The following is an 11,667-nucleotide window of genomic DNA, read 5'->3' as shown; positions in this document are numbered from 1 at the left end:
CAGAGCACTCCAAACATCTGTGAAATCACTGAGAAGAGAATTTCCAAAGTATGAATGTTTATTAAAAACACTGATGGAGCACCAAAAAAGACTCATTAATAAGTAAATATAGGTTAAGATTTACTAAAATAAACGTTCTTATATTTGAATTTGTTCAGTCAACCAGTCATGGAGGTTGTTTTGCCATCTTGACTTTCTTGTTGAGTTGTTATACCGCCAATGTGGTGAAGACCACAAAGGTAACAGATGGCAGAGTAGTCACGCCTTTTTGACATTGTGCTGTCCTGTGTGAGACTGCACTTCTGAGGGAACCAAATTGCTCGTTACATTTCCAGACACTGACTGCCTTTCTGCTTCTTTATTCACTACGCTAACATACGGGTGCCCACGGAGATAAAAACGCCAGGGCTTCTTGGCCCATTCCCCATGGGACTCAATTCCAATGCGTGGTGCTGATACTATGTCATTGGGTTCTGCTGGATTTATGTTGGGGTCCTTCTCCAGCCAAACCTCTGGGTCTGCAGCTAGGTTTCGACGGTCGAAACAGCGGGGTATATTTAGAGCCTGGCACAGCTTGGAGGGGCCGTTGCAGAGCTCTTTGTCCTTCAGTAGTCGGGCTCCCTCTCTGCGTCTGGCTGCCCTCAGCTGCCTCATGGCGGGCTGACCCTGCAGGGGCTCCAGGGAGCGCAGCAGCACGGCAGCCCCCTCCCCTGGTAACACAGCACACAATATGCATCCGTCAGCGAGGCTCCACCCTGTCTCCTTCCTTTTGCCCTTTATGCATTGGCGATCAAAAACACTGATGTATTGGTTTAATGTCAGATTAATGATACATATTTGGAGGTAGGCTTATTGTGTATGCACTAGTAGGCCAAATGGCATATGCTTTTACCTTCACTAGACACGTTCATACAGAGGTAGATGCCATAGATTAGATAGACATAGATCGTGCCAGGCTTCATGAACATGGCTGTGTTCCTCTCGGTGCGTTTGCCTCCTGCTGAGTGTGAAGCTTTATCCTCCCCTCCAAGGTACGCTTCAGTTTCCACTATTCTCCCCCTCAGCTCAGTGCCATCTGCACACCTGCGGACCAACACCTGCAGGGACCAGGAACAAGACAGATTAGATGTTATTAAAATGAGTCACTTAGATGATTAGTCAGCCTACGGAAGATTAATTGTCAACAATTATGATAGTTATAATACATTGCATTTGAGTAGCGCCTTTTAAAACATATTACACAACTCACCTCTTCAATCTGGCTTTTAATGTGTGATTGTTGTTGTATTGCTTGATTTTAATGTGACTTTAACTATATTTATGTGTTGTTCTTTTTTCCTCTATCTCTGTAAAGCGACTTTGAGCACCTGTAAAAGTGCTTACAAAATAAATATGATTACAGTTCAACAGAAAACACATTAGAAAAGTAAGTAAAAACGTATATTAATTAGAAATTAAAAATGATACAACAAGAAAATAGATTAAGATAGTTCAAAAATATAAAACAATTAATTTATTAGAGGGCATATAAAAATACTTATTTTAAAGACATTTAAATGAGGACAAAGATGAGGTGAAGATAAAGCCAAAAATGTAATGCTCCAAGCTTGTCAATTTTTTACATTTTAAGCCTTCTCTGATAGCATAACATATTTTGGTTATGTGTTTTGGGATTTTACAAGATTGTAGCTGACCCATGGAGTCTATGGTGTAGTCAACTGATAAACAATTTAACAGTGACTGACTGAAGACTACACTGACTTAATGAAGCACTTGAAAGTAGTTTAAAGGTTTAAGAGTTTGAAACGTAGACAAACATGTGAATGGATAGAGCTTTATATGGCTTTCAGAAATCATCCTTACAAAAATAAACCGTGCAGCATCACCTTGCCAAGGAATGCTTTTGCCAAACTAATGCATGATTGTTTGAAAAAATCCTCTTCCAGTCTTTGATGCAGGTCATTATTGGTGAAGTAGTGGCTGAGCTCCGCCTCACAATTTTGAGCATTTTCAAGAGTTTCACAAGGATTGTTCTTCAGTTTAGCAGGTGAGACATTCAGAGTTAAATCCGTCTGGTTTTTATGCTTAACTATTGCTGCTTCTGCATCTGTCACCGGCAGCATCTTTCTTTTTCTACCTGCCATTACAAAACGTTACCTCTAAACCCTTAAAACAAATGTATCCCTTCTACGACCCTCTTGCAGTCTCTTTGTATTGTCAGCAACACTTGTATACAGTATTTAAAGTTAATATTTCACAATTAATGTTAGTCCTGAAGTAGATTCATGCTATTGCTACAGGAAGTAAACGGTTGTTTTGATTCTCTTAAAGGCACCGCGCACCATTTCGGCCTAGCAACTAGTGATTTTGTGTCAATTTCGTGTTTCCTCTTCAGTGTATCTTTTCAGTGCAAGAGCCAACATTTAAATTTGTTTAAAAAAACTTGACTTTGCCACTCAGCATTATCTTTCCTGCTACAAATGACAGACATAGAAGATAGAACCAACCCACCAACACTGACCTTTTTCCTGCTGCTGTCTTATCTTTTCAGCCTCATTTGAAAACACTCCACACTAAGAAGTTATAAATAGAGCTGGTGTTCTCTTGCCTGCCTGTGCCCAGGAAGTGGATGGCGCCAGTTTGGCTCCAGGCGCTGTGGTCCATGTGGCTTTCTGGAGGACTAACAGTGTGTGACATGGTGCTATGCCACAGACTACATCTTTATCAGGAGACTACAAGTTTGCTTTGTTGTTTTTCTCAAGCACTGCACTGACACTATTGCTCAAGACTGCATGCATTGAATAGAGTAAGAGTAGACATGTAGGCAGGGCCGGACTAGGACAATAAGTCAGGCCGGGAATTATACACCCAGCCAGGCCACTACCAGTTTTTTGTGCCATTTTGCTGGATTTATTTGTAAATTTTTACGGCGTTGCTGCCCGTAGTGATAGCGCTCTAAATCTACTACCCAAAAATAAACATATGGACATGGACAAAAAATGTGCAAATTTATTTAGGAACCGATGTGAACATATTTTAAGTGGAGGTGGACCTCAAATCCTATAGGGGGGTCCGGGGGCATGCTCCCCCGGTAAGATTTGTATTTAAATGTTGGACTTAAATGCATCAATCTGGTGCATTTTGAGGGGGAAATAAAGAGACTACACCCATATGAAACATAACTGTATACATTTAAATAATCATAAAATCATAAAAACATGGCCATAACCAATAACATCCCATATCCAATATGAAAAAACATTGTTTATTTATTTGTTTTTGGTTCATTTATAGTTGTGAGTTTGTCTGTGCTCCTGAACCAGCCTCACCTGTCTCCCTCCTCTCCTCTTTGAGGCAGCAGCAAAGACTAGTTTTAACTCTCAACAAGTTTTAATAGTTTATCTTGCCTTTTTTCACCTAGTTAACGTTTTTTTTATTATTATTCATGCATATTTTACTAATCACTCCCCCCTCAAATGGAAATATGTGTTTACATAAATGGTGACCAAACCGTTTGAGACCCACAGAGAACTTAGACTAAGTTAACTATCTAAACACTCAGAGTCCTTTACCTCACCTGAGCTGAGGTTATCAGTCTCTCAGTCTGACTGGAGAGGACTCTCCTCCACCTTGTTGTTGAAAAAGCTCCTGATATCCGTTAGCTCCTGATAACCAGATGCTAACAACAACAACAATACACGTAACCGGTGCGCGTGCTTTATCTCACTCGCTCGCGCCACACATAACACACACCCTCCCGAGCTTGAATGACATACAGAGACCAATCGAGTATGATCTGTATGCAAGTGGCCATGTCGGCAGGCCACATCATGTAGACAGCCTGTCACCCTCTGTGAAGCAGAGTCAGACCCACATTTGCGCAGCGTTGCGTTCACAATACATACGTAAACAAAAAAATCCTCAGGTCAGCAGGCCACTTAACAGGCCAGGCCATCGGGAAACCTCCCGGTCCTCCCGATGGCCAGTCCGGGCTTGCATGTAGGCCAATAGATAGATAGATAGATAGATAGATAGATAGATAGATAGATAGATAGATAGATAGATAGATAGATAGATAGATAGATAGATAGATAGATAGATAGATAGATAGATAGATAGATAGATAGATAGATAGATAGATAGATAGATAGATAGATAGATAGATAGATCGATAGATAGATAGATAGATAGATCGCTAGATCGCTAGCTAGCTGCTCGCTCGATCGATCGATCGATAGATCGATAGCTCGATAGATAGATCGATAGATAGATGGCTAGATCGATAGATAGATAGCTCGATCGATAGATAGATAGATAGATGATAGATAGATGTACGTTTTTTTAAGGTGCATTGCAAACAGATAACATAAACTAATGGGAGCTCGGTTAAACTATTCGGTAACACTTTATATTAAGGTACACAAATTCACCATCAACTCGTTGTTAATTAACATGCATATTCAATATATCAAGGTGTTTGACAGAAAGCCATATTCATACCACCACCATCCTTGAAAAACACTATTCTTTGAGCTTTGACATGGACTGAAAATAAAGGTTTTTTAATAACTGCCCCCTCAAAGGCCTCTCCCCTACAGACCGTCAGATTTTTGAAAAGGTGCCAAATAATGCAGTGTGTGTGTGTGTGTGTGTGTGTGTGTGTGTGTGTGTGTGTGTGTGTGTGTGTGTGTGTGTGTGTGTGTGTGTGTGTGTGTGTGTGTGTGTGTGTGTGTGTGTGTGTGTGTGTGTGTGTGTGTGTTGTGTGTGTGTGTGTGTGTGTGTGTGAAGATTCCTGGCAGGAGTTGTTGACTTTGTGATGGCTGGTGGACCAGTGAAGGCCATTGTTTGCTTTGACTGTGTTTCCACTGCCTGTTAGCAGTGATGCTGAAGTGTGGGCCGGCCAGCTTTCATTGTTGCTGCCACTGATAATCTTAAGAGCCACAGCTTGGGAGTAGCGTTAGATTCTGGATCACTTTCAACTCCAGCAGTCACCGCAGTGATCATGACGCTGAGCAGGGATGCAGAGACTTGTTGTGTGTGCAGATGGACAAGCATAATGCTGGCAGACTGCATTACTCCACCATGAGTCATATAATCTTATGAAAAATAAGGATAGATGCTGTGTATAATACCCTCTCCTCATGCAGTGTTAGAAAGTCAAATTATATTTTAATGACCACAAAGAGACCAAAACAATAGAAAGAGAAACCAAATGACATTTAAGAGACACCATCGAACAGAATAGAAGGAAGCGACTACAAAAAGGCGCAACAAAACAGCAAAGAGAGCATAAACACTTTGAAGTCTGAGTGTCTTGCTCCTGTAGGAGTGGTGCTGGGGCCTGTCGCATGTAGATCAGCAGATGCAAATGTTCTCATTATCCACCCATAATTATCAGCAGTGAAATGGTTCAATTTGTTCCAACTTTTCATAAATCTATAATTATAAATGTATGTATTTTATATAGTTTATCCGCGACAGACTGGCATTGCTATCTTTGGTTTATATCTGGCTGTATGAACATATCACATCAAACCCATGACTGATACGGAGTGACAAAAATATTGTCTCTATTTTGATCCGCGATGTTTACGACATCTTACGTCTGGATGCCAGCACCATCAGTGCACCACTCAAAATGCTTTCACTGAGTAAATTGGCACAAAACATATCAATATTATATTTATTTTTTAAAGATTTACTTTCACCTTCCTTGATTAATTATTCTCTAATCACCCATTTCAAAATACAAACTAGATGACAAACTTTACCTTCCTACTGTAGTACCTTGGTTATCTTCAAGCAGTGAGCTGTACTGCAATAATAACTGTGGGAGACTTATGTGACATCTCTTTATTATGAGTCATGATTTAAAAAAAGGACATCTCTTATGCTATTTGTTGTAAATAAACACAGTAAACTATTAGCGGAATGTGTCATAGCTTTTGAGCTGCTGAGATTATCCCTTGTTTAATACAGAGTTTACATTTGTATTGCTTAATGCTAACATGACATTGATGTATTTATAACACATTTTAGTTTTAGCTATCCTCATTCCATCGCAAGGTGTGGCAGTAGAGACCCTTATTGTCACATGGTGACTGGTGTTTCAGAGGACTTTTCACCATGAATTTCTACATTCTAATGTTTTTATTTTCTACATTATACATTTTTCTTCCCTTATTATCTCTAATTTATCTTTCTTTTTCTATTAAACTCATGTCTGAAAAAGGCAGGTTGATAAAATGACCTGTAACAAATACAAACAAAGAACAGTGTTTAGTACAGTACAGCACGGTCACTTTTCCGGTAACACCTATAGGCTAACTGGTATCCTTTTGTAACAAGTTACAGTCTCTCACACAAAAGAGGTTTGTTCCTCACCAAGCTAATGAGTGGCAGAGCCTGGCATCCCGCTGCATCCTCAGTGGTTGACAGGATTCATTATTAATTTATGACAATAAATGATTCATGAGTCTCTTTTTTTGTTTGCTGCAGAGTGTGGCTGAATTCTCACTGGGAGGGGGAAGCAGGAGGATTACTTTATGTGAAACCCAGATCTGACACCTGCACAACAGACACACGGTAATGGAGGAAACAGATATTGTTCCACATCTGGGATTGCATGCCAACAGAACCACTGGTATATAAACACAGGATAGGGATAGAATACCATGCATACATGTACTGTATACTCTCAGTCTATGTTTACCTTCTCTTTGTCTAGACCATGTTTAGTTTTGTTCGGCATTATCAGTTGACTTAGGAATGGGGTTCAGAGTTTAGTCAGCAGAGACACACCGAAGAAACAGCTCCATAGGATATACTTTTTTTTAAACTTTCAACTTGGTAGTGATTTTATATAGTTGCAAAACATAACAAAGAGTCAGTTTTTGTTTCAGTATCATTCTGCCTTCCATCTGTTGGTTTTATTGATTGAACCTGCTCTATAATCTCCAGCCCTCTGAGCTTTCTTAGGCCCCGTCCACAGGGAGACGAAACGGAGACGAAAACGAACCGAAGCCGCTTTCAAAAAAGTCTTCTGTCCAGACAGAATCGACTCAAGAAACATGTCCGTCCACACGAAAACCCTCAAAAACGCTGGAGACGCTGTAGTACATATGCCGGGCCTGTAAGTGGCGCTGTACTTCCGCCACAAAATACACCAAAAGCAGCGAATAAGAACCCCCGAGCATGGGCATAAGGTATAAACAAACACATAAATGTCCACTTGTTGCTGATGGTTGTGGTAGAGGAGCTGTAGATGTTGCACTAACATCTGTATCATGGTCAGTAGCGTCTGGCGAACGAACGCAACCCTGTGATCCGCCATTGTTGTTGTTGGCGAAACGCATCAGCAATAACGCGGGGGTGAGCAGGAGAGGTGGGGAGAGGCGGGGCTATGGCGTCATCGTTTCAGGGAATGATCGTATAGGCAAGGCGTACACACGGAGCCGCAAGCGTTTCATCCTCAGACCTACCCACTTTGGGAGCCGTTATCAAAGTGTATCGGATTCGGGCTCCGAATCCGCGTTTCGGTTTCAGATGGAGCAACCGTTGAGTTGGGGGAGGTAGGCCGGGGTCTCCCTGGTCTTATCACAAAACAAGGGAGTATAAATCAGATCAACATGAGCATGTAGCAAAACACTTTTATGCCCTCTTTGATTTCTTTAACAGCCTCATCTGTTGTGGTATTCAGCAGTGATACAGCAGCTGCCATTTTGCCAGTAATGATTGATTGAAAACACACGCTGTGTTTAACTCTTCAGCTCTACCCTGCTATTGATTGTTTAAACAGTGGTACAAATTCTTAAATTGGCTATGGTTACTTGTGGGTTCAAATATCTGTGCTCTAGACATATGAAGTGCCATTGACAAAATATAATATCATTCTTTGTTTTAGAAAAACTCCATAGGCCCCTAAAGGCATCCCAACAAAATGCACATACTTGTAAACACTATTTGGCTTCTTGTGAATAATCCTTCATTTGGTAAAACCGTGTCACCTTTGAATGTAGGAGCAAAAACATATGTGGTCTTGACCCAGAAATGATGGTCTACCCTCCACTTCTCTGCTTGGTTGAATAAAGAGGATGCTGTTAATGGGCCGTCTGACAATGTCCTTTTGCTTAAACATTACCCTTGCACTCAACCCTTTTATCTGTGTCTGATTTATGGGGCTTCGGGGGCCCTGAGTGCTCCTACAGGTCCTGCGTCGCTTCCTAATTGCTGCCTTTGCCCAAGCTTCAAGCTTCTCTATCCCGAGGGAAACTTCACCATTAATTACAGCAACTTCATGGTATATCAATCAGAGACTCCCGGTAGGCACTGAACGGTTCTTACTTCGCCGATTACATGCAAAAGAGTTGATAAAGTCCAATAAACTCCTGTAGTGGAAACACTGTCTGTAATTTAGGAGCATGTCTCTGAATCTGCTCGATTTTCAGTTTGCCTATCTGGCTTGCTGGCAGGGACGAGACCCATGGGTGCAAGATGGAGAGGAGACCTGAGCTGAGAGGAAGCTCTATCCTTTAATGCTGGGAACTACAAACAACAACCGTTGTGAGACCTGTGTGCCGTGTGCCTAAAGTATATTTACCCTATTATAAAGTATTCATGAAAAAAAGAGGAATAGGATGTTTCTCTCTTCAGAAACTGTATAACTCACTGAGGAGGAGGTGCAGCGTAGGCGTTACAAAATGTCGTAATTATGGTTTTTATTTTTAGTGAACATACTGTTATTTGTAATGAGTCAAGCAGTGGGAAAACTTGGCGAGAACTGTAAGAAATAGCTTAGTCATCATTTGTATCCTGATGTTTTATGTTTAATTTAATTTGTCCCTTTGATTGTTTATTGTGTGTTGTCAATTTCTAATCATTTATGTTATTTTATTTAAATGTTGGTAATTTGTACAGTCATTTTTAAGCTTCTTACAAAGCATGTGATCATAAAAAATAGATTCATTGATACAATATCAGTATAAGTTTAAAATATAGTATATAATCATTTGAGTACTTTAAACTTTTGATCATTTTTGTATATTTTGCTCTTAATACTGTACTAAGTAAGACATGGAACAAAGAACTCAACACATCTGTTATTTCCAGTAGAATGAAAGCCAAGTACTATTATGACCACTTTTTCTGACAACACAGGAAAATCACATGCCCTAGCAGCACAAAAATGGGATCATATTATGTCTTCCTTTTTTTAAATAACGGACGTTTAGTGGTGATTGTCTTAATAGAGGATGCCTTAAAGGTATACACAAAGGACTTTTCCATGGAACCTGAGCGTTCTGTGCGCTGAAACCCTGAGGAAACCTGCGTACTTGGTGCTTCTTGTCAGCACCTCAGAGACCTTCTGCTTCCCAACAACCATCTCTCTCCTGGAGAATTATCCAAGGTGAATATGAGCTTTCACTGAAACCATGATGGAATGCACTGTAATGGTCTTTTCATCAGATGAAGCAGCAGCAGGCTCCATTTCCTCTAATACAAATATGTTACAGTGTAAAGCATATATTGATTAAAAACTCACAAACGTAAGCAATTCTTTTTAAACATTGAAAATGGATATATATGCAGTCACAGATAATTGCTGTGAAAATGCCTATGACCTGGTTTCTGTTTGCAGTCTCACACTGGGGAATGCCCATGAGGTATGGTGAGGATTAAGACACGACTGCAGAATCCCACAAGGCAAGTACGGGAGGAATTTCAGCAGTAATGAGGGGGGAAATAATGGCTTGCCACACATGTGAATCTCATTTTTGTTTGGATGGATTCATTCATTTATCCAAATCTATCTATAGAAGGAAAACCTTTTATAGATAGAATAGCCAATACATTACGAAAACAGTGGTGCTCTATTTCTATTAAAAATGTTCCTGTTATGTGACTGTGTCCGTCTCAATGTCCCAACATTGAAATCCCATCTTCAATATTGCTTTTGGGTTATTTCTGTAGTTGTGTGTATAACTTTGCCAACTAAGTGTATACAGAAAGTGTTCAGGCTTAGTGTAATTGGTCATGGTCAGCAGACACAAACATGACACTGGTGTAATATGAATGTTAAGGAAAAGTGTGGGATTATTTTAATAGTTAATAAAGTGTCTTCATTGGATCTGTAATAAGCAGAACTGTGTAATTCTCTGAGAGCACAAGGTTCATTGATAACATGTGATGTGATGATCATCATCGTGTCATGTGGCAACATTGCATGGTTTGTTTAAAAATGAAAATGGGGGGGAAATGGGTTTACATAATAAATATGTAATAGTCCTTTGACCTGGTTACATCATTTTTTATCAACATGGATGTATCTATATTTATTCTTATGCTTCAGACAGTCTCAGACTTGCTGAGATGATGTATACAAGGGTTACATAATCAGAATACCAGATCAACGGAAATATGTTAGAATTAGGCAAAACATACACAATAGTGGAGGTAGGATAAGGACTGTCACATCTCAAAGCTATACTCATGAAGAGTAGAGTTACGTTTATCTAATTGCTTACTTGTGAATGAAGACAGTCATTATTTTATCATATTTTTTTTACAACATATCATTTACAGTCAATGTGATAGTGCTGTAAAGGTCAGCCTTTTATTTCACGATTATTAGAGTGCAAACATTCACATTTCTATGAATTTACTTTCTTACTAAGTGCATTACACGGATACAAGCGGCCGAGATGGGTTTCCTCCGCCGGGTGGCTGGCGTCTCCCTTAGGGATAAGGTGAGAAGTTCGGTCATCAGGGAGGGACTCGGAGTTGAGCCGCTCCTCCTTCGCGTCGAAAGGAGCCAGTTGAGGTGGTTCGGGCACCTAGTTAGGATGCCACCTGGGCGCCTCCCTAGGGAGGTGTTCCAGGCACGTCCAGCTGGGAAGAGACCAAGGGGTAGACCTAGGACCAGGTGGAGGGATTATATCTCTTCGCTGGCCTGGGAGCGCCTTGGGATCCCCCAGTCAGAGCTGGTTGATGTCGCCAGGGAAAAGAAAGTTTGGGGCTCTCTGCTGGAACTGCTACCCCCGCGACCCGACCACGGATAAGCGGGAGAAGATAGATGGATGGACTAAGTGCATTATATATTTCCAATTGGTAATGTCCCATTTCAGGGTTCTGTTGCTTTTACGTGCAATATGTGCAGTGACATGCAGGGTGGCATTTTCCTAAGGACTGTGATAAAGACTTGTTTTTTATTAAATAGTAATAATTGAAATGAGAAGAAACACTTTTTTGAATAACATATTATTAAGGGGAGCAATCCCAATTTAATGAAGCTAATTATTTTTGAAAGGAGTCACAAAATAGGAATGTACCTCCTTTTCGTAATGTTGCATCATCAATCATGCACTGAGAGACTTATATTTTGAAATCTAGTGGTAAAACAGCAGCATGAGAAAGGTAGCCTAGTCTTTGTTCATGATCACCTCTAAACCTCAGGAAGAAGGTTTGCAATGCATTACAGAAAAACAGCTTTTGTATTTCTATATCACATTATAGTATAACACTGCATTGGGTTCATTCTTATCCCATTCATGCCACTGCAGATCCCGAAATTATGATTAAATAGTTATTATAACAGGTGTAACATGAAATGCTATTTAAATATATTCAGTACATTACATTTAAATGGAGTCACACAGTATGTCTGGGGTG

At 40.3% G+C, this 11,667-nt stretch overlaps 1 protein-coding gene across 1 annotated transcript; it reads right to left on the bottom strand.

Annotated features, from left to right (window-relative positions):
- Positions 1–50: 50 nt before the first annotated feature.
- Positions 51–2,298, bottom strand: mpg (N-methylpurine DNA glycosylase). The gene is made up of 3 exons (XM_034089355.2): positions 1,887–2,298; positions 893–1,097; positions 51–710 (listed from the first exon to the last, which is right to left on the bottom strand). Exons 1-3 carry the CDS (start codon positions 2,142–2,144, stop codon positions 259–261), a joined length of 915 nt encoding a protein of 304 aa, XP_033945246.1. The 5' UTR covers positions 2,145–2,298; the 3' UTR covers positions 51–258.
- Between the last annotated feature and the right edge of the window lie 9,369 nt (positions 2,299–11,667).

Source organism: Pseudochaenichthys georgianus, chromosome 8, assembly GCF_902827115.2.
Source record: "Pseudochaenichthys georgianus chromosome 8, fPseGeo1.2, whole genome shotgun sequence".
Classification (NCBI taxonomy): domain Eukaryota; kingdom Metazoa; phylum Chordata; class Actinopteri; order Perciformes; family Channichthyidae; genus Pseudochaenichthys; species Pseudochaenichthys georgianus.
Note: the sequence above shows the minus strand (reverse complement) of the source record. Positions and strands in the feature narration are given on the sequence as shown.